Source organism: Rutilus rutilus, assembly GCF_951802725.1.
Source record: "Rutilus rutilus genome assembly, chromosome: 10".
Lineage (NCBI taxonomy): Eukaryota > Metazoa > Chordata > Actinopteri > Cypriniformes > Leuciscidae > Rutilus > Rutilus rutilus.
The window spans coordinates 24608447-24633693 of NC_140215.1; the positions used below are offsets into that span (position 1 = coordinate 24608447).

The 25247-nt window shown below is 36.9% G+C and overlaps 1 protein-coding gene across 2 annotated transcripts in view; it reads right to left on the reverse strand.

Annotated features, from left to right (window-relative positions):
* Positions 1–25247, reverse strand: part of pard3bb (par-3 family cell polarity regulator beta b) — a 335104-nt gene that overhangs the window by 225478 nt on the left and 84379 nt on the right. For both annotated transcript variants that reach the window (XM_084421753.1, XM_084421752.1), the window contains exon 5: positions 19561–19640. In XM_084421753.1, coding sequence (XP_084277879.1) covers positions 19561–19640 — 80 coding nt within the window. The remainder of the gene's footprint in view (positions 1–19560; positions 19641–25247) is intronic.

Consider the following 25247-nt stretch of genomic DNA (forward strand, 5'->3'; position numbering starts at 1 on the left):
AGTTGATAAAAGTAAGCCATATGAATCAAGTGGTTTAATTCAAGTGTTCTGAAGAGATACAATAACTTTATAGGAACAGATTTTATTTAGACAGAGCACATCAAATATAGTAAACAAGCTCAAACATGCTTGCTTGATGCGCTTGACAAGCTCAATTCATTTGGATTGTCAGTGAAGGGACAGAAAGCTCCCAGATGTCATTAAAAAGATCTTCATTTTTGTTCCGAAGATCAACAAAAGTTGTATGGGTTTGGAACAACAAGAGGGTGAGTAATGAATGACAGATTTTCATTTTTGGGTGAACTATCCCTTTAAGTTCTATTGAAGTAGCGTGGTATCTAACCATCATAGTGCCACGTTATTGCAACATAAACATCTCAGTCTGTTCCTAACACAAAGCTATCATTTGGCTTCAACATATTTTGATTATATGGACCACTTTTATGGTGCTTTTCTGTCCATTTTGGAGTTTGTAAGTACACTTTCATTGTATGCAAGTTTCACAGAAGTAAACAAATATAGAGAATATAACAATAACAAAATGATCAAGTAATGGTGAGTGAAAACATTTTCATTTCAGGTGAACTATTCCTTTAAAGACACAAATTACATAAACCTTATTCAGTGAGACAAAGAATAGTCAAGGATCGAAGTTGACAAGCTTTGTCTGGTTTTTTGTCTATTCCCATCGACACAGCAGGTGGACCATGAGCAAAGGCGGAAAGAACCTCTGTCAACAATATTCAACCAATTCCTCACAGGAAGTGTGGTGTTATTTACCATCAAACACACACTCAAACTTCCCCCACAGGAAGAGAGGCATCACAGCTCTAACAAGTGATACATTTAAAGTATCACTTCTTGGTGACTATTAAACCCAGAGGGTTCAAGATACAAAAAACACTCCCAGAGCAATTAGCAGGCACTGAGATCCTCCCAGAGGGCGACTGTTCTAATGATGGCAGGACAGACTAATAAACACGCATGTGACAGATCACAGACCAGAAAAAGCTTAACCCTCTGAGGTCGAAAAACGCGCCCCCGCGTTTTGCTGGACTTTTTTTACATTGTAGCACTTTAAACTTAAATTACTCCGTCATTTATGGTCATACAGAAAAAATAAATATAAAAAAATAATCTGTGATATTTCTACTTTTGTATGTGTCCACTTACAATCAAATCAAAACATTGTGCTTTTGAAAAATAAAGAAAATAAACAGGGTGTGCGTTCTGCCTCTCCGTCGCGTGAACTTTTTTTTCTTGAGCACGTCTATAAACTGAAACAAAACTCAGCGAATACTTGTCACACATTTATGAGCCATATACCTTTATAAACATTTAAGTGTGTACTTTTAAATGATCGGATTCAAACTGAAAACAAATATTTTCTGTTTAAGTAATTTGTATAAAACCAACAAGATGTCCAGCTTCTCAAACGCTTGCTCATTACAGTTAATTTGGCCACGCCCACTCGCGCAAAAGATATTCACATGCAAATCTCCACATGGAACGCGAACGCGCTCATTACCTCAGAAACAAAACACTTCATCAGTCTCTGCTTTTCGTCGAGTTTGAAAGACGTGAGTTTACATTGGATTTACCCCAGAAGAAGAACGCGATTTGAAGACAAGAAAGATAAGGTAAGAAATTCTTACATATTAGTTTGTTATTGTTGCATAAATTTCACATTGCAGTTGAACTGTTGCTAGATATAAGGTGAATATTATAATATTTAGACCCGTGTTTACTGTTACTGTGTTTGTGGATATCTGCTCAAACGTAGATATGTATATGGTAGGCCTAACCATAATGTTTTATATTTGAGCGCGATCGCGTTTGAATGTACCATATCTTTGATCGCGATCGTGTTTGAATGCATCATATTTTGGAAAAGCAAAACGCTCCCAACGGCTTCATGTTTTTACTGTTATCTAGTTTAATATCATCATAACGAATGGAAACATTTGAAGTAACATGATAATCAATATATTTTTCTCTAGCTTAGTTGTTACTGAAATCTTTTTGAAAATGTATATAGGCTGCTATATTGTTATTATTTTATGCAGCACTGCGCATAGCCTATACCTACAAGGCACAACAAACCTGGTGTTCATTATATAATATATTGTTGGAAACATTTGTGTGAGTGTGTGTGTGTATTCTGTGAATTTTAAAAAGCAATTTTAACCAGAAAAATCTAAAATGTATTCCCCAAATCGTGCAGGCCTTTCTCTTGATATCAGTATGTTCACTTTTTTTATTTTTTATTTTTTTCAGGGCCCAGATGCCACTGAGTCCTGCTGACTTCAACATTCACAGTACATGTCTCTGTACATGAACATGGTAAAGTGAAAATCAAACACCTTGGAAATGAAAGGTATGTACAATGTTTTTAGGAATGGCACAAAGGTCTCTTTCTTTGGATCATTGTTATCAATAAGTGTTTTTTTGTTGTGTATCTTTGGATTATGTTGTAAATAAATCCAAACAATTTTAAAAGCCATTCTTTTTTTAATCTCGTCATTCTTTGTGCAAGGTTGGTCAGAATGATGGGCCCTGATAAGCTCCTAATAGGGCCATTAGGGCGTGTCTTTGTCTTTCTCAGGTGTGGAAAGCTTGCATATTAATGAGATGATCCGCCCCTTCGCATATTGCTTTTTCACACAAAACACGTCGTAAAAATTTTAAATCAATATATTGTCTTCTCTGAATGAGCAGTCAAGGTGATTTTCACATAGTTTTAGAGCAAATATTCTAGGCTACGTCATACAATTTTCAAAAGTCTTGTGAAGAAATAATCAGTATGGGTTTCATGACCTTATTTCAGTGAGAATTTTTTTTTGTATTTTCACAAACCACGCATAAATGTCATTATCTCAAAACTACAAACTTTTACACACATGCTGTTGATATATTATTGTAGCAGAGTTTGTGCTGAATACAGTGTAATAAGACTTTAGCCATGAAAATGTCACAAGTAACAGAAATAAGCACAAATGTCAGAGCATGTCAGAACACCTCCAGGGCCCAGAAAACAGCTCAGACCCCAGAGGGTTAAAGACGACTTGAAACAAACAATAGCCTTAAAAAAAAAAAGGTACCATTTTGGTACAGGCCAATATAGGCCCTGTCACAAAATAAAACAAGTTAAAACAAGACTTGATCACCCTTTGGGGTTTATTTTTTTAATAATGAACAGCTGACTAACACAGCTCTCTGGAATACTTGCTTATGATCGATCAATCATTGCATTCAGTGACCAGATTTTTCCTAAGTATCACAATCATCCATGGCAACACTATAAGCTTGCTTATCTGGGTAAATGAAACAGGTGCTAATTTCATATCTGATAGGCTACAATATACATAAGCATAACTGCTGCCATCTTGCACTTTGGTTATTGATTGCAGTGACAATGACTATTAATATTACTGTAATGTTTTTTTTTTTTTTTTTATGTTCCACAGAAGACAGTAAGTCATCCAGGTGTGGCAAAATAGTGGCAAAATAGTGCATTACAAAATCTGCCTAGCAACAAGAAACACTGCAACAATATTACAGTTGTATTAATTAGATAATAGATAATATATAGCTGATTTGATAACTCAAATCAATATTTCATGTCCACATATTTATTTAGCAAGTTAACAATAGCCATTTAATAAGCAGGATAATGTAAAGTCAGTCGAATACAGTTGCAAAATAAATCCCTCTCCTGATCTCGTGGTTTACAGTATTTAGCTATATGACAGGCTGTGACTGAACATTATCACTTACAGTCTTAAAATAAAAATCAGTTGGAAGTCTCTGCATCTTTTTATATATATATATATATATATATATATTTTTTTTTTTTTTTTTTTTTTTTTTAGAGATATTGTTTAGTTTGAAAAAAAAAAAAAAACACGTGGGTTTAAGGCTGGGTAATGTACTGGATATTTAGTGGTGATTAAACTTCCATTAGTTAAAGAAGACCACCTAAATACTGGAATAAAATGGCAATAATTATCCAAAAGAATTGTTGCGTCCAAACTAATTACATCTCAAAATCACTTAAAATAATGGCCTGTGAAAACTCAAATGGAGTCTGTGGCAAATTCTGGATCACTGACACCCACCAATTTGGCTTTTAAGATCCTTTTAGCACTTCTTTTGTCTTTGGAGAGGGTAGAGTATTTTCTGAAAAGTTTGAAATGTCTGCCTGTGCTCTTCAGTGGGAGGTGAGGGCATACCCAAGGGCCATTGCTCTCTCTTTTCCAACCACTTACTTCTGCCGAAAAAGGGCAAGTGACAATCTGAACAATTACACAGGCCTATTACCTCAATCAGGTATAGAGTAGTGTGGACTCTCCCTTTCTCTGCCCATCTTCCTCCCCTCTCTAGTGGTTTGCAGTATAGAAGGGCGCAATGCTCAGTGCATTAGTGAGCTCTAACCCTGTCATTTCTCAGACACACTCGCTTATTATGGACACACCGCGTGTTCCAACAGCCAAGAGGAGAAACACTCTGAGAAGACAGGTCTAGCAGAGAAGACGAAAGAGAGAGGTGGAGATGTGTGAAGGACCATGATGAAGAATGGTAGGTCAAATAGTCGGAAACGCCTCCAAAACCAAGTGAGCGGCCCTTTAGTACTGTGTGCCGTTCAGAAAATAATTTGAAATCCCTTTGAAATAACAATTCAGTTCCTGAACAGGGTTATTAGTTGACAAAAACCATAAAAATTTGTTATTAGAGAGAGAACAGTTAAATACACATACTTATGTGTTAAAATGTCCGTCGTTGCAAGTAAACACAGTCATTTATGTCTTAAGTGAATGTAAACAGTTGAGAAAGAAAACACACGAGCATTCTGGACCCATGCAGTCGGTCTTAAAGTGACAGCATCCAAATATACCAGCTGTCATTCATTTTGATCAAACAAACAACAAAAAAGATAAAATCTCTCAGTGCTCTTTATTGAATCAATGTTCTAACTTTAATAAGAATAAATGTATTTAAGTTTGTCAGGTCTATTTCATTTGTGTCTTTATTCTATTTTAGTTTGTTTTCCTATATGCTTGTAATTCGTTTCTTTGTTCTTTCGTTATAACTTGTCTTCAGTAAGCTTGAGTTATTTTTCTTAGGCTAGTTTAACTGTAGTTATTTTGTGACACCGTAAAAAAAAAATAGTTCTAGTTCGAGGGATAAAATTGTTCAGGCGGACACTTGCATCACTTCTCCAACTACTCTTGCTGATGCCCAGAGTCATTTTCCATGTTACAATTGTACCTCTTGCATTAAATATGTAAATTTTATACATCTTCATACACTAAAAGCACAAGGTTAGACAACTGATTACTTGCCAGAGTATACATATGTGATCCATATTATCATTTGTTCATGTTGACTGCTATGGTGGCAAAACCACATGTGCATTGCACACAAGAATCATTGAACATGCAAGTGCCATTAAAAGCCAGGATGACACATCTCCAATCTATCGTCACTTTAAGTTTGCCAAACACTCTTTGTCTGACAAGAAGTTCCTTGAGAGGATAAAAAATTGCTGCAAAGGGAGGCCTTTTGGATCTTTGAACTCAAGTCTCTATTCCCTGAGGGTATGAATGAAGGATTAGAACTTTCCTGGTTTTATTTGTAAAAGGTTTTGGTTTCCTCTAACACTACTGGGTTTTTTTTTTTTTTTTTTTTTTTTTTTCTTTATCATTATAATTGTATGAAGAATTAGAACACTCCTGCGATTTCTTTTCTTATGGGGTTTCTTTGTGGTGTCTGTCATATTTATATTGTTTGTATACTTTATTTGCTGCACTTGTATATCTGCAATATTCTGTGCCACACATGCTAATTGCCATACTCTCTTAGAGTTCAACTTGAGCTAAACAGAATTCAGCTGATTGCCCCTAATTGTTAATATACTAAGAAAAGGGTGAATGTTTGTTGCAGTGTGAGCACTGACGATAGCAATGTGCTGAAATGTTTGTCGTGTCAAGATTTTGGTCATTTCGCCCACCCCTAAGCATCTCAATGGTACTAAAGTAACTGAATTTGAACAGTATGAAAAGTATAACTGAATTTGAATAGTATGCAGAATGAAATAGAAATACATGATTGAAATACATATTTTGTAACATTTAATTTGTCTTTTTTTTAATGAAATCACCCATACTCATTAGATTAGAAAACAATATAAGGTGATTATATACAGTGAGGAAAATAAGTATTTGAACACCCTGCTATTTTACAAGTTCTCCCACTTGGAAATCATGGAGGGGTCTGAAATTGTCATCGTAGGTGCATGTCCACTGTGAGAGACATAATCTAAAAAAAAAAATCCAGAAATCACAATATATGATTTTTTAACTATTTATTTGTATGATACAGCTGCAAATAAGTATTTGAACACCTGTCTATCAGCTAGAATTCTGACCCTCAAAGACCTGTTAGTCTGCCTTTAAAATGTCCACCTCCACTCCATTTATTATCCTAAATTAGATGCACCTGTTTGAGGTCGTTAGCTGCATAAAGACACCTGTCCACCCCATACAATCAGTAAGAATCCAACTGCTAACATGGCCAAGACCAAAGAGCTGTCCAAAGACACTAGAGACAAAATTGTACACCTCCACAAGGCTGGAAAGGGCTATGGGGAAATTGCCAAGCAGCTTGGTGAAAAAAGGTCCACTGTTGGAGCAATCATTAGAAAATGGAAGAAGCTAAACATGACTGTCAATCTCCCTCGGACTGGGGCTCCATGCAAGATCTCACCTCGTGGGGTCTCAATGATCCTAAGAAAGGTGAGAAATCAGCCCAGAACTACACGGGAGGAGCTGGTCAATGACCTGAAAAGAGCTGGGACCACCGTTTCCAAGGTTACTGTTGGTAATACACTAAGACGTCATGGTTTGAAATCATGCATGGCACGGAAGGTTCCCCTGCTTAACCCTCTGAGGTCGACAAACGCGTCCGCGCGTTTTGCTGGATTTTTTTCAGTTCAGTTCAAAATAAATTAATTTTGCTCTGTTGACTTTGATATTACAAGCAAGTTTCATACATCAATCGATTCTGTTAAATGTGTATTATTTTTGTGTATACTCACAATAAAAACAAACTGTTGTGCTTTTTGCCAAATAAAGAAAAATAAACGTGATGCGAGTTCTGCCTTCTCTCTGTCAGTGAAGACCATTCTGAAACGCGTCCGAAAATGAACAATAACTCAGCGAATACTGAGTCAAACAGGCATACAGTCACACAGGCATGAAGCTTGAATTCTCTTCTTTAAAATGAGGTAATTTATATAAAAAACAAATATTCTCATCTTGTGAAATCTGTATTAAAAGAGAGCGATTCCAGTCAAGCTAATTAGAGCTCATTCAAAGGTAATGTGACTCCGCCCACGGAGAGCGCGCGCTATTCAAACGCAAATTACTGAGGCAAACCTGTGAACGCCCCCCATATCAGCTCGAGAAAACACAAGTTTAATCATATCATTGTAGCCTACGTGTTTACACCATCTGGCAGCGCTGTGAGGAATAATAATAATGGAAAATCTACCTCAGAGACAGTGCGGGTATTGCAGGAGAGAGGATCCGAATATGTAGTAAGTTTTTTTTCCTTCTCAAGTTAATCGCGTTTCTGTGAATGAATGAACGGCAGCCGCAGAGATGCGCGCTGTTTATCACAGCTCGCAAAAAGACAGTTTAAATTTAAATTGCGTCTCTGTGTGAATGAATGATGATGTTTTAGCAAACTGTATTGCTATACTAAGCTGAGTAAAAATCGACAGAAATATGTTGAAATAAAATGTAGGCTATTTGTAAAAGCAACGTATTAAACTGAAAATTAACATTTATATGCCCTAATATTTCATAAAAACAACGTTACAGTCAGGCGTTTCTGTTTGTGAATGAATGTTTCGGTTTTAGCAAACTGTATTGCTATACTGAGTAAAAATCGACTGAAATATGTTGAAATAAAATGTATTTGTATAAGCAACGTATTAAACTGCAAATTAACATTTATATTTCTTATAATAAAAATGAAAGACCTATGTTACAGACATATGAAAGACAACATTTCGTTGATTAGTTTTGGATAGATTATACATTTTTACTGTCAAATATCTGCCAACTCAAATAAGCTTTTGTTTGCCAATATTTGCTCATGTTAAATATAGTATGTTTTGTCAAAAATAAAGTAAATCAAATAATCAATCAAATCCTTAACTTTGAAATATGTATGATAAAATGTATACTTTAGTTTTTACAAAGAAAGATTACACTTGAATTGTTGTTGTAATTGTAACCTTTTTAATAAAAAAAATATATTTACAAGGTAGATGTAAACAAACTATTAAAAGGTAAATATAAGCCTTTTCTTTAAATAATTTTTATTGTGTTTTATTAGTGACAAATTTGGGGAGAGGATAAATATTCCAAAACTGAAAATACAGTATGAGAATTAACTGCACAATTACTAGACATGTTTTCCTTGGATATTATAGGCCAAATTGCAAGCACAATATGTGGAAAAATAAAAAAGAATTGAGATACTTCCAACTGTTGCTCTTGCATTCTTGTGGCTCAGTGACTCACCTGAATGAATGGCTAATTAAGTATGCAGGCCCCATTGTCTCCTAAGGTGTGAACCACTAAATATGCATGATCTGTGACGCCCACTCCGCATATTGCCTTTCCAAACAGAAAGTGCTTTGCAAAATTCAAATCAATGTATTGTGTTATGTGAATGATTAGGCAGGGTGATTTTCACATCATTTTGAAGAAAAAACACTAGGCAATGACATCTATTAGACAAAAGTCTTATTGGCACATATTTAGTATGTGTTTTATGGCCTTATTTCAGAAACTTTAGTTTTTAGTTTTTTCAATAACCACGCATAAACATTATTCTCTCAAAAATGCAGACATGTACATTCTTGTTGCTCACATATTATGGTAGCCCTGTTTGTGCTAAATAGTGTGTAATTTTTTTTTGCCATTAATATGTTTATAAGCAACTGAAAAAAGCACAAATGTCAGGGCATGTCAGAACATCTCAAGGACCCCAAAAACACCTTAGACCCCAGAGGGTTAAACCAGCACATGTCAAGGCCCGTCTTAAGTTTGCCAATGACCATTTGGATAATCCAGAGGAGTCATGGGAGAAAGTCATGTGGTCAAATGAGACCAAAATAGACCTTTTTGGTCATAATTCCACTAAACGTGTTTGGAGGAAGAAGAATGATGAGTACCATCCCAAGAACACCAACCCTACTGTGAAGCATGGGGGTGGTAGCATCATGCTTTGGGGGTGTTTTTCTGCACATGGGACAGGGCGACTGCACTGTATTAAGGAGAGGATGACCGGGGCCATGTATTGCGAGATTTTGGGGAACAACCTCCTTCCCTCAGTTAGAGCATTGAAGATGGGTCGAGGCTGGGTCTTCCAACATGACAATGACCCGAAGCACACAGCCAGGATAACCAAGGAGTGGCTCTGTAAGAAGCATATCAAGGTTCTGGCGTGGCCTAGCCAGTCTCCAGACCTAAACCCAATAGAGAATCTTTGGAGGGAGCTCAAACTCCGTGTTTCTCAGCGACAGCCCAGAAACCTGACTGATCTAGAGAAGATCTGTGTGGAGGAGTGGGCCAAAATCCCTCCTGCAGTGTGTGCAAACCTGGTGAAAAACTACAGGAAACGTTTGACCTCTGTAATTGCAAACAAAGGCTACTGTACCAAATATTAACATTGATTTTCTCAGGTGTTCAAATACTTATTTGCAGCTGTATCATACAATTAAATAGTTAAAAAATCATTTATTGTGATTTCTGGATTTTTTTTTTTTAGATTATGTCTCTCACAGTGGACATGCACCTACGATGACAATTTCAGACCCCTCCATGATTTCTAAGTGGGAGAACTTGCAAAATAGCAGGGTGTTCAAATACTTATTTTCCTCACTGTATATACAGTATATAAAATGAGGGGGAAAAAACCTATTCAAGGGCATATTTGAACCCAGAACCTCTGGCATGCTTAACAAAAGTTCTACCAGACCATTAGTACACACTAACTTTTTAAGAATTTGTACTATATAAGGATTTTGATATAAGGATTAAACAATTGCATTAAAAATGTTTCTATGAATTCCATGTCAATAAATTAAACAATTTACTATTGAACTCGATTTCTTGATATCGTAATGCTATTTTTTGTTCGTTTCGCCAAGTGTAGTGTAAATGCAGATATCAGATATGGGTCACTTTTAAAAGAAGATGTAAGCGGGTCCTCAAAAATATCGGACATATTCCAAAAATCGGAATTGGGAATCAGGACCTGCAGTGTAAATGTGGCCTTTCTTCACATTTATTCATAGGTTTTGCCTAATGGGACCAAGTACAATAGCCATGCAATATACGGTTTCATTTACTTTCTGCCATTGAGAGAAATCTGTGAATAATGCCTCAGAATCTTATCGCTGAATTAAATTAATGCACATCCTCTGAATAAAAAAACTAAAGAACATGACAATACCAATGATAAAAGCTTCTTATTGAGATTACAGAGATTAGGACAGACAATAGCTGATTTAACAATAGGTATGCATTAAGTCCACATTATCAGCTATACATAGTTTTGACTGCTAGTGAGTGCAATGAACGTTGAACATGTGAACGTTACATAGAACATTGAGCTCTATGCTTTCTAAAGACCAAGAAAAATGTTAGTCTGCTGTAAAACTGTAAAAGCTACTGCGTTTCTAACATGTCGGCATAGTTTGGTAACTTGGGAATGACATAAACGAGGAGTGAAAAATCCCAGTAATGGTCTCCTGCCACGTTTCTTAGGTTTCTTTGTTCAGGTTCTCACTCTTTCTGTCACACACAAACACGTATCTCCTCCAGCTGTACATAAGCCTTCATCAATGAAAAGTGCCAGTGTAATTACACCCAATAGACTGAAAGAGAAAAAGGGAGAGGGAGAGAGGGAGAAAGCGAGACAGAGAAATTGATGTTAATTGGGGGTTTGTGAATGAGAGGCTGTTGGATTAAAAGCAGAGCCGTTTTAATTTGAGATCATGTATCCCTTTTGAGTGTCATTTTAACGAAGCATGTGAGAGAGCAGAGAGTGTGTGAGTTCACAGTACAGACAGGAGTGTAAGACAGCAAGAGGCCAAGCTAATCAGGTATAAGTCAGGCGTTGACGTCACAAGGCATCTCACAAACACAAGAAAACACTCATCTAAAGTTTTCAATGGTCATGTCAATCACTGTACTGAATGCCTACACCAAACACTGATGCCTAAACCTACCCGTCACTGTAACCTTAACCAATGAAGCCGGCTGCACTGTTTTGGGGGAAAAACACACTCAACCACAAATACACTGACGTAAGCCTGAGCAATATGACAGGTTTATACCCTGACAGTAATTTGTGACCCTGGATTAGAAAACCAGTCACAAGTCGTACGGGTATATTTGTGGCAATAGCCAACAATACTTTGTATGGGCCAAAATGATCGATTTTTCTTTTATGCCAGATCGTGTTCCATGAAGATATTTTGTGAATTTCCAACCGTAAATATGTTTTTTTTGTGAGTGAATGCAGCACAATCACGAACATGAATGGACAATAAATGCTTCTCAAGGCGATTTTTTCAATGTTTCGATTTTCTTGCACCCTCAGATTCCAGATTTACAAATAGTTGTATCTCGGACAAATATAGTCCTATCCTAACAAACCATACATCAATGGAAAGCTTATTTATTCAGCTTGCATATGATTATAAATCTCAATTTAAAAATAAATTACCCATGTGACTGGTTTTGTGGTCCAGGGTCACATCTGTCAAGTCACATACCATAGAGGTTTGCAACTTGACATATTAATATAAAGCCATTTTATGTATAGTCCTTTTTTACTTCAAATGTGCCTCATAATTTATTCCATATAAAAAAAACATATCATAAATAATAATATTATAATACTACAAATCGTAATATCAAATTTTTCATAATAATTGGTCATATCTTCCACCCCTACAATGATTTATTTGTATTTTATGCTTTATTTGTATGTTAAGCATTACACATTGTGGGCCCTATCTTGCACCCAGCGCAACTGACTTTGTACACCGACGCATGTGTCATTCCTATTTTGCACCCACGCACAGCAGACTTTTCCCTCCACAGACGCACTTCGGTAAATTAGGAAATTAACTTGCGCTCCCGGGGGCGGTTCAGCGCAAAGAGGCGGCGTGTTCCGGCGCAAACGTTCCCTGATGCTATTTTGCAGGTTTAGGAAACAATTCCGCCACTGACCAGGAAAAACCTTGTCTAAAGTCAGTGGCGCGTTGCGCATGTTATTCAAATGCTACTTTGAGGGCGCATGCTTGGCCATAATGTAGCGTGTGCACAACGCGCATGCACTTTGATTCTCTCATCTACACAGACGCAGCAGTTTTCATTTTTGCAAATCATAGGCTACATTATTACAAGGAAAAATATTAGCACACAAAATCATTGTTGTGTCCATGAAGATGTGAAAAAAATTATCATAAATCTAGCTTACACATTTACCCAAATTATCATACGCCTGTTTAACCGAAGCTAATATGGGTGGGTTTCTCCCATCCCCATACAATTGTCAGGGTGTGGTGTAGGTTGAAGAAGACAAAGAGGCCAATGGCTCCAATACATACGTTTTACTAACTCACTCTGATAGGTACATACAGGCAGAATGTTTACATACACCAAACACGACGTAACTGTGACTGTGACTCTGACTTTGACTATGACTAACCATAGACGAGAACGGACAAGGACTAACTGAACTGAGGGAACTAAATACAAACACTGATGAACACTAATTACAGAAACACAGGTGGAACAGATAATTAACTAGACACAGGTGAATTAACTGAACTGATAATGATGGAAAGACAAGTCCTAATGAAAAAACAAACTAAACAGAAACACAACAGAAACCCAACACTGACAACAATGTCACTTCTCTGTCTTTTACGGCCCTGACGAGAACGTCGGTCTCCTCGGCTGTGAACCGTTCCTGGCGTGCGCCTGGCAAATCCGTCGTTATAATAGCAATCCGCCATGGAACAAGCACGCCTGCTCTTAAAGGGAATGTGAGATGATCCTGTGATTGGTTTATTTCACGTTACGCCCAAACCACACCTATGAATAATGAAGCTCAACCCATTTTAGATTTGCGTCGGGCGCAAGAGTCATTTATCCCGCCGGTATAATAGCAACAGCGCCCAAGACCCGCCCACAAAGTTACTTGCGTTTCACGTTTGATACTTGCATTTCAGATCGTTAAAATAGGGCCCTGTGTCTTTCTGCGTGAGCTGAGGTCAGAACGTCACCTGCGGTCTAGAACTACCACTCCAGTGACATCAACACATTGAATTTCATGGCTGAGATTAACGTGAAACTAATACTACCATATTTCTTCGTTCAAGGTTTTACACAGTGAAAGGAAGTTGAGATGAGATGTGTGGGGTTCGACTTTGCCGGTCACTCAGTATTACTGATATTCTAGAGCAGCGGTCAGGAACCAAGGGCTCGGGAGTCACACCTGGCTCTTTGACAAAAATCATGTGGCCCGCCAGGTCTCGCACCCTTTACCAATAATAGACAAAAAAAAAATCTGCAGAAAAAGCAGCCAATTACAATAACTTTGTGTTTCCCACCAAAGTAAAATAATTTTTTTTTTGAATAATAATATATTTCAAGTTGTACCGGCCAAAGTGCATGTTCAGTGATGTTTGCGAGTGTCATGACAGCAATCCCAGAGACTCAGATTGAAGCAGCTACATTGCTTGTTTGTGGAAATGGCGAAAACTATTTTTAAAACTGCAGCAAAAATGTATTAAACACTTTTGACGCAAACACTGCGCATTGTTCTTCACTCACTCCCTCTCTCTCTCTCTCTCACACACACACACACAGACACAAGAAGAGGATTTATGTGACCCAGGTGATAACCTCACAGTGAAAGCCCTGCACAATTAATTCCAATTGCAACTTATTTATTGTTTGTTGGATATTTGTTTGTTTTTAATTGTCTATTGTCCTAATAAATGTACTATTATTGAAATATGATTAAAAAAAAATAGAATAATATATATATATTTTGTATTATTATTATTATTTTGCTGTGGCTCTTTTGGAAAAATGCATTAACCAAAAATTTTAAATTGGCTCTTTGGTAAAAAAAGGTTCCCAACCCCTGTTCAAGAGAGTGCTGTAAGAGCTGAACCAGTGCTACAAATCCCACTGGATACAGGAGTGGAAAAGTGGTCATTATCTGGTAAAGTGAGATGGCATGGTGCTTTGCAATTAAAAAACGGTTGGTGAATTTTGTGCTAGCGGGTAATATCTTTCAAGTAGTTTTCTGAACTTTACTTCTCCCCATGCCATGTATCATCTTTAATTAAGAACAAAAAAAGTTTTGTGAGATTACAAATTACTTTACTATAACGTTTAATACATTTAACACTTCCTTGCTGAATAAAAGATACTAATTTCTCAAAAACAAAGCTATAAACTTTGAACAGTATAATATAAATAAAAGGCTGTGGTTGGTCACTTAAAGGGATAGTTCACCCACAAATGAAAAATTCTATTATCATTCGCTCACCCTCAAGATGTTCTAAACCTGTATGAGACTATGTTGAACTCAAAAGAAGATATTTTGAAGAATGTTGGTAACCAAACAGTTTCTAGTCCCCACTGATTTCCATAGTATGGAAAAATAAATACTAGGGAAGTCAATGGTGGCCAGAAACTATTTGGTTACCAACATTCTTCAAAATATATTATTTTATGTTCAACAGAAGAAAGAAACTCATATAGGTTTAGAACAACTTGAGGATGAGTACATGAACAGAATTTGTATTTTTGGTTGAACTATCCCTTTAACATATCAGAGGATCTCTTCCTGTCTAAGTGGGCAGATTTCCGCTAAATTTTGGCTTGAATCAGATCTTGGCTAGAAGAAACTGCAATGTGAACCTTTGTGTTATTAATTAACAAAACAAAACAAAAACTAAAGTGACATATAAAGTGTGCTTATCCAGTGGACACTGGACTTCTTCTTGCCACAAAGGTATATGAACCCCAACAAGTGAAAACTGTAATCCCAGATGAGAGGCGTGCGGTGCCGGCGGACCCTCTCGGAAACACCGAGCTGGCCAGTGGGACTGCAGGGTGAGGTCCCTGGGTTCACACTCGGACCACCAACATAACAACCAGCGAAGATAAAAACAAATCCACATATCTAATTGGTTCTTAAGGGACTTTAACGTTCTGCGGTTATAAAAATAGACTAGGACACACAGGACAAATATATCCCAACGGAATCTCTGTCTCTCATGACTAATATCTGTAAAAATATATTCGCAAGTGACAGTTTCCAAGGTTACAAACCTTATCTGCTGTCTCCATCCTCTGGAGTTCTGATTTTAAATTGAAAACTAAGATTTTTACAGTGGATTTAGATAATAATGTGAGAAATTACGCTAGATGGTCCATTTGCTTCATTGCAGGAGGGTGTACAGGAGTAGTCTGCAATGAATACTCTTCAAAATAGACTCAGATGACACTTCCGAACTGCACTCAAAAACTGTAAGAGCAGACTGAAACTTTTTTTTCTTACAAGATTACAGTTCCAAGTTATTAAAATGGTGGAAAAGTGCTCTACTAGTCTGCCCACTGGGACCAAACCACAGTTTGAAACAACAAGATTAGATATGAGCTCTCAGAAGTGCAGAGACTCCTTGCTAAGCAAATTTTCCCCAACAATTTACATAAGGCATTTATGAATGATCTACATAAACATTTGTGGTTACATTTTTTAACGTGTCCGTCTTACAGTGTAATTATGCATTTAAGTACCGAGTAATACTAATAAACTACATGTACTTACTGTTTTATGTGTTTTGTATTGTTTCTGTGCCATGTTTGTAGGCCTTTGTAGTTTTTAATGTTGATTAGTCCCTGAGTGCTCCCTTGTGTGTCTTGTTAGTCTCATTAACCCTTGTGTATATATAGCCCTTGTGTTTCTCTTGTGGCTTGTTGATGGCCGAGTCCAAAAACTTAGTCAGCCCTATCAGGCAATGACTTTGCAGGCAGCGTTTGTGCATGAAGGTACGTCTCGAAACTGATTTCGGACAGACTTCTGAGGCAGCGTAAAGGTTTAATGATCTACAGCAAAATAAGAGTGAGCTTTGGGTGAAAACTAGGTGAATATCTAATTACTACAGTAGCAATTTCTCACTAGAAATGACATCAGAAGTGGAAAACGGTGGTCAAAAAAGTACATTTACACACAAACTGACCACCAACTGTCAGACGCCATATTTCTTTTTGTAGCCCAACAGTCTCAGAATGGAACGCATATGATTGCGGGATATCAAAGGCAGCGAAGGATACATCTATGCTGTCTTCAAAAATCGATCAGATGAAGGTATCTCAAGAGACAGGAAGTGAAGTTATTGGGTTTGGACGTGGCTTGATGCCTTCCGATATACACAACTGCCACACTACCATTAAAAAATTTGGGGTCGGTACGTTTAAAAAAAAAAAAGGTTTTGAAAAAGGCTGCATTTATTTGATCAAAAATATAGTACAAACCAGTAATATTGTGAAATATTTTTACAATTGGAAATTAGTATATTCAATTTGAATTTATTATAAAATGTAATTTATGACAAAGCTATTTCAGCAGCCATTACTCCAGCCTTCAGTATCACATGATCCTTCATTAATCATATTTATCATAAAACATAAATGTCTTTATCACATTTGATCGATTTAATGCATCATTGCTGAATAAAAGTATGAATTCCTTAAAAAATAAAAATCTTACTGACACCATTTGTTTTTCCCTTTATTCATTCCAGGCTGGTATATATAAAAAATAATAATAATAAATAAAAAAAAACAACTGTGGTTGGTCACTTTACATGTCAGATGAACTCTTCCTGTCTAAGTGGGCAGATTTTGGCTGTTGCAATGTGGACCTTTATGTTAATAATCAAAAAGTCTAGCAATGCAAGACTACCCTCTCCCACATCAGAACAAGTGCAAACAAGGCGAAACTGTCCAAGCAGCATCCCACCATCTGGCCCAAATCATTTTTTTCATATTCCACTGCAAAATCTATTTCCTATGTGTGTGTATCAGTGAAGGCGATACGTCTATGAGTTTGTGTGTTTGACAGAAAGAGAGCAGAGAACCTCAATCTCTGATGTGCCACAGGTGCTGTAAGCCCTGCAGGAAATAAAGCTTCTTAAATACAATGAAAACACAGGAGTCAGCCAGCCGGCTGCTAAATGATATACAGGCGATGAAGGGGAGAGATGAAAGAAGCACGGAGCAGCATAAGGGAAAAGGAAACGGGGACGGCCGCAGGTGTGAGGGCACCCAAGAAAAATGCTTTAATGTGTAATGAATATCTAAGGAAGAAGGCCAAAACAACCAAGGGAAGACGACAAAGGTCTTGCGGACAGAGACCGAGGCCAAAGCACTGGAATCAAATTGCAGGAAGGAAGAGTCTCTGTTTGGCAATGTTTGTGGAGCGTTCCGGAACACTGATAGAGGTGTGTGAGCGGGAGCACATTATACTCTTGAGGTTCCTCTGTCCGCTGCACATTCCTGTCACCGGGGAAGAGCGGGAGTTCCCTTAACCCTGCAGGGAGAGCTGGGGGTGAAAGACGCTCGGGGTCGGAGGAAAGGGATAACCTCATCCATCTTGGTACTGAGGCTTTGTCTGTCAGGTTGTGTTGAAGTTGGGTGTCGTGCCGCAGGTTTCCTGCCCGTTTGAGGGTGTGCAGACAAAAGGAACGTTTCTCATCAGACACATAAATTATCTGAAAGCCGCTCAGTGCCACTTGATACTGCAGGAATGCCTCTGCTCTGGTCTCGGCTTATAACAGCCATGGAGAACAGAACCCTCAATAAATCATACACAGGATTTATTACTCTGTTACCCACTCAGAGTAACAGAGAAAACACTAATTAATTACCAGCATGCTGTCGGCCACTTAAATCCGTCACTCAGCTACTACTACATGTAATGGCCTATTCGTGCAGAGTGTGAACGTTCAGTTTGACTGAAGAAGTAACCTTTCTGCAAAGATTATTTTTTTTTGCTTAGTGAAAAAATAATTCTAATTAATATGAATAATATCATACTGTATATTCTTAATATTAAACAATGGTAAATAAATAAATTTCGATATTGCCCAAATTTGGAAGAACTTAACTGAAATGTTTAATACATACATACATATATACACACACACACACACACACACACACACATATATATCTATACATATACACACACACACACACACACTAAAAATCCACATACAACTGGTTGTAAACCTGTGGTCAGGTACAGAAAAAGGAATAAAGCAAAAAGAAACAAAATAGAAAGACACACACAAAAAAAAGAAATTCAGAGCGAGAATGAGGACAGAGAGGAGTGAAAGAAAGAGAGGTGAAGTACATTAAAGCCATCCACGATGCTCCAATAAAAGGCTCTGAATGAGCAGAGTGGTAATCATAAAAAACTCGATCTATTCTGAGCCAGTCCATTAAGCAGGCGTGGGGGGGGGAGAGCGAGACAGTCCATTAAGCAGACCAGGGGGGAGAGAGAGCACGTAAGAGAGAAACAAATGGATATACTTCACTAACTCCACAAAGCTCCATAAATGCATTCAACACACTGTAGCGATACAGCTCTGCTCAAATGTTCCATTTCATCAGAACATTGGGGCTATTCTAGATGAGCATTTTATTGAGGGAGGAGGAGAAGAAAAAATGAGCAAATGAATGAAGATGCAACAAAAGAGGTGGGATGCTTATAAAAGGACACAAAATAGTGAATCGATGTCTCGCTGCCGGTTTTAGTCTGGAAGCCTTAATGGAAACCTTGAGACAAAGACCTTCTGGAAAAATAACCAGCAACAACAACAAAACCCTTCCTCATTAAGAAGAAGTTAGAATGCACTGAGAACCTTTGGGTTTAAGTATGTTTTCAGCTGAATATTATTTTAAAAGGTGATGTGTGTCTGGCAACAACACCACTACATGTGGTTTAGAAAACACACTTTGTAGCTTTAACATATTACATTGTAACTAAACATTATGTATACCAATGTTTGTATTTGGAATAATCTCAATGCCACACTAAAAAACAGCTTAGACCAGATTGGTTCCAACTGGTTACTGTGTGTAGATCAGCTTGAATAATGTAGTCACGATGGCTGGATAGCAAAACCCAGCATGAAAACATATCTTATAAGATCAATAGGATGCAACGAGGCGCTTTTAACAGCCATATGAGTTGGACACCACCTGTATGTCCTGCTTAGCTGTTCTAGATGTTTCCAGCACGGTCCGTCATGTTGTAAGTATTTATAGGAGATTGCATTATAGACCTAATGGTAATCTATATCAATAGTTGTTAGCTTTTATATTGTTATGTGGTGACGAGATCAGCACTCTCAATGTGTTTTGAGTGTATCATTTTTACCATGGCTCTGCCATTCACATCTTCCATCTGAGGAGGTCCAAGAGCAGAATCACTACTGCTCCGTACTAGTAGAGGAGTACCTGAAAAACAAACATACAATAAAATATTAATAAAAACGAATAATTTTGTATATATACACACACACACAACAATATATTTGTATGTTTCAGTAAAATTATACATAGGGAATTATACTGTTTATTATAATTTATTGTTATATACAGAAGAGTTTGTGTCTGACACTTTTACTCAGCAAGGATGCATTAAATTGATCAAAAGTGACAGAAAGGACTTCAATTGTTTAAAAAAAAGATTTCAAATTCATGCTGTTCTTTTCAACGTTCTATTCATCAAAGAATTAAAAAAAAGTATCACTGTTTTCTTAAAAATATTATGCAGCACAACTGTTTTCAACATTGATAATAAGAAGAAATAATTCTTGAGCATCAAATCAGCATATTAAAATGATTTCTGAAGGATCATGTGACACTGAAGATTTGATTTGATCGCAGAAAAAAAATTACATTTTAAAATATACTAAAACAGAAAACAGATATATTGTATTGTAATAATATTTCACATTATTACTGTTTTATTGCATTTTGATCAAATAAATGCAGTATTGGTGAGCCTCAAAAACAGAAAAATCATACAACCCCAAACTTTTGAACAGTATTGAATATATGGTAACACTTCATATTGATAGTCCACTTTAGACATTCTACTACCGGTAACTATAAGTAACTTTACAACTACATGTCAAACAACCAGTAACCATCTGCTCAATGTGTACTAAGTAACACTTTACTTTGATGATCCGTAACAGACATTCTACTGACCAAAAGTAACTTTGCAACATGTCAAATTATTCTACTAATCCTAACAGTCTAATAATACTTTAATGACTGGCAGTTGACGTAATTGCAAATTAATGAGAGTTAATTTACATGCAGTTATAAAGTTATTTATACTGTAGTTAGTGGTAGAATGTCTAAAGTGGACTAATCGAAATAAAAAAGCCTCTAAGTGCCATCTGAAAATTTCTTCTACAATGATCATTTTTATAAAGCTTGTATATTTAAGTTAAGTAATTTGCATTGCCATTCAAGTGAAATTATTGAACTTAAATATACGAGCTTGATAAAAATGATCATTCTAGAAGAAAATTTCAGATGGCACTTAGAGGCTTTTGCATCTGAACTCCTCATATATAAAGTTAGTTAAATATTATTCCTGGTGTTCACACAATGAAAACAGTGAAGACACGTTTTTTTTCATGTTTTTCTTCTTATATCATACATTTGGAGTCTACGGTTTAGTTGGAATTATATATTCTCAACAGAATATTCTGATTCTCCCAGCAATACACCAAATTATGAACACGTTTTTCATAATTGTCTCCTCTTCAGCCAAGAATACGGTTTCATGACTGGACATGAGCGTTTGTTGTATGATCGGCAACATTCCTCCGGCTCAGAAGCAGAAGCTGACTCTGAACCCTGAGTTAAACACAGTTTACATCTCACTTATTCACACTTCAGTGGAGTAGGGGCACGTCAAGCACCCTGCGAGAGTGAGGGAGGAAGAAAAAAAACTGACAGCGTTTCAAGAAGGTTTTAGGGAATATTTTGTTCTTTTTCTGCACAGCAAACAGCAGCTGTCTGGGTGTCAGAGGCTCTGACACGACGCTTTGTAAATTCCAGTCTGCTGCCTCCCTCAAGCACGCCGCATACATTTTCAGGCATGTTGCCTTCAATAGTTTAAAACGCCTTTAACCATGCAGGTGGGCAACAGCTCTCACTACACATGACCTCAGATGATTCTCCGCTGATACTGCAACTGAATAAAATCTGAGGTAAACATACGTAAAATTGCCCTGATAAAGACAACTGTACACTTTCTTGTATGAATGTATAAAAATACATCAATTATATATAATTTACATACAGTACAAGTCAAAAGTTCGGGGTCGGTAAGATGTTTTTATGTTTTTTGAAAGAAGTTTCTTATGCTCACCAAGCTGCCTTTAATTGATTAAAAACACAGGGGGAAACAGTAATATTATTACAATTAAAAATAACAGTTTTCTATTTAAATACATTAGATTCTGAAATATAGTAAGCTGAATTTTCAGCATCATTATTCCAGTCTTCAGCTAGTGTCAAATGATCAAGAAATCATTTTAATATGATGATTTGTTGCTCAAGAAAGATTTCTTATTATCATCAATGTTTAAAACAATTGTGAAGCTTAATATTTTTGTGGAAACCATTTTTTTCATTATTTTACATTATATATATATATATATATATATATATATATATATATATATATATATGTGTGTGTGTGTGTGTGTGTGTGTGTGTGTGTGTGTGTGTGTGTGTGTGTAAGGAAAAAAAAGACTTTCCTTAGTACAGCAGGGGGTCAGCAGTGTGCTCAGCCTAACTCATCTTTGGGTCTTCATTCAAACCTGAACATTTTCACAAGCCCTCAACTCACTCTCCACTGCCTACTAAAGCTCAGGATCTACCGGGATAAAAGTCCCCAGGGCTGCCCCTCGGCCTTGCTTTCAACGCAACTATAAGGAAACACAGTTCTCTTCCAGACCTCCAGCTGTTTAGAGAGACAGCCAGTGTGCTGCTCCTCTCCATTCAGTCAATTACGTCTAACAACCAGCCCAACAGAGGAGCATGACTTCATAATCCAGTAGAATGATCCTAATATATAACCGTTCATGGGCATGAATACAGATAAACAAGTTTAATAAAGCACCATGTAAACTGAAAGAGAGGACATTGTGCTCTGATCCATGATCTATCCAATGCTCTACTACAGACGAACCAATTTAGAAATATTGATCAATTAAGCAATAGCCAATAAACTGCAGCGGACCTGACACACATGATGCAGATCTGACACATCCGATTTATCCCAAATCATTACAGTCATTTCAGAGTTTTTAACTCGTGTAAGACTGGGTTTGCGAGGATACTCGCCCAAAATGTGTTTTTTGACCATTCAAGCGCGTTAAGATGCAGAAGAGCATTAAATGCGGTTCTGCGGTGCTGTCTGTGAAGCGACTTTCTGTGCGGACATTTTAGGTGTGTTCACAGAAAGCCGTTTCACAGAAATAATGCCAGAATCCCATTACACAAGTTCACATTAAACAGTTCATGACAGTACAATTAGAAAAAGACTGAACAAGTATGGAATCTTTGGAAAGGTTGCAAGGAAAAAGCCTCTTCTCTATAAAAAGAACATGGCAGCATGGCTTGCGTTTGCAAAGTTGCATCTGAACAAACCTCAAGACCTCTGTGTCCTTTGGACAAATGAGACCAAAGTGGAGATGTTTGGCCATAATGCACAGTGCCACGTTTGGAGAAAACCAAACACAGAAAATCAGCACAAACACCTTATACCAACCATCAAGCATGGTGCAGGGGTGGTGAGTTGGGCTTGTGTTGGAGCCACAGGAACTGGGCACCTCGCAGTCATTGAGTCAACTATGAACTCATCTGTACACCAAAGTATTCTAGAGTCAAAAGTGAGGCCATCTGGTGTAATTGGGCCATGTAACAGGACAATGATCCCAAGCACACCAGCAAATCTACACGAGAATGGCTGAAAGAGAAAAGAATCAAGCTGTTGCACTGGCCCAGTCAAAGTCCAGACATCAACCCGACTGAAATGCTGCGGGACCTTGAGAGAGCTGTGCATAAACAAATGCCTGCAAACCTCAATGAACTGAAGCAGTGTTGTAAAGAAGAGTGAGCCAAAATTCCTCCCACAATGATGTGAGAGACTGATAAAGTCATATAGAAAACGATTACTTCGAGTTAAAGGTGGCTCTACAAGCAACTGATTCATAGGGTGTACTTAGTTTGCCACCCATGGCTTCTCCATTTGGACTTTACTTTTGTTAAATAAATAATGACACAGTGTAATATGTCATGTGTTGTTGATCATCTGAGGTTGTATTGTTTCTAATTTTTAGACCTGCTAAGGACCAAATGATTTTTATTATGTCTTGAACCATAAAACCATTGAATTCAACAATGTGTATAGACTGTATACACATTTTATCAGACTAAAAAACGAAATTCAGATAGACAATCAAAGCAGGAATATGTTGTTTGAAGAAAATGGTGTAATTACAACATCTACCAGCAGACCCCTGGTGTGCTGCCCTGCTCCATACTATTTTGTTCCAAAATGATTTCCTGTATTATAAGATTATTTCCTTTCTTTTCATTCTCCTGCAAAAAGAATAAAGTTCTTCCTCAACCAGGAATTAAATTCAGATGGCAATCACCCAAAGAAACAGTGAAAAAGAACTGAACCATGACTGTGGATTTATGAAACCGTCATCCTCAGTTTTTCTCATCATCAGACAGAAAAAAAAGCAGACAGCGAGAGTGAGAAAAAGATACAGACAGACAGAATTGTAAGGATCTCCACTGGCGGTCGAAAGGGCCTTCCTGTGGGGCTTGTCTCTGTCACACAGTGTGTGGATCTCTGCTATAAGCCCAGTCTAATCAAAACTCTTCAATACAGAGCACTGACACCCTGAACAAATGAGTCACAACAAGACTGACAATAAAACAGAATGAGAACAACTATTTACAGTAACCACTATAAATAAAATCATATTCAAAGTCTGAGTATCACCCATAAACACATTTATAAAGAAGATTAGGTCAACATTAAAGGTGAAGTGTGACATGTAATTGTTTTGTTTAGGTTTTTTTTAAATGTAAAAATACTCTCTCCAATCCCAACTCAATGTGCAGATACAACTATACAGAATTCATGGATTGATTCGACTGAAAATATTGCAGCTGTGGTTTGTTTGCCTTTAACGACACTTAAATGAAGCTGTATCCTATTTTGTCCCCTAAATGCAAATTAATTGTAGTCAAAGTGTCTTGAAAAAAAAAATGAAAAAAAAAACCTTTCACTGAGCCTCATATTTAAACTGTTTTTGACACTGTACCTTTAAGATGTCTGCATGTACTGTAAATAGCCTCTGTTCTGATTGGCTGGACTTTTTGCATTGTGTAAAATTCACACTGTATTTCATCAAGGTGAACCAATTTATGAATAATAAGTGTGCATTTGTGAACACAAGTGATTCCTGATTTTAATAATGTCTCCTTTGAAATTCACTGCAAAAAAAAAAGAAAATTTAAATAAATAAATAAATAGCACTCAGTATTTTTGTCTTGTTTTCCAGTACAAATATCTAAACAGGCTTTGATCAAGATACATTTGAGAAACAAAATATCTGCCAAAAAAATATTTTTTCTTACTGTTTTGGCAGACTTTTTTCTTGTTTTAAGCAAAAACGTACTTAATTTTGACAAATCTTTCAGGAAAAAACAACAACATCTAATGTCATTTTTCTTCTGAAGTAAATGCATCTTCATTTAACAGTGTTTAGATGTTTGTACTGGGGAAACAAGACAAAAATACTGAATAAGAAAAGCATTTTTGAAGTGTTTATGCAGCCTACTTTCTATCCTATTTCAACCCCTCAGTCCATTTCTCAATGTTCTAGATTTAAAAGACGTCCGAGTTAAGCACCTTTCCATCATCATATGAACAGTGGAATCTAACTCCAGCAGACCTCCATTAAGCTTTAGAGTTAAGCAGCGATGTCCTACAATGACAAGGAACAAGAGTGAACA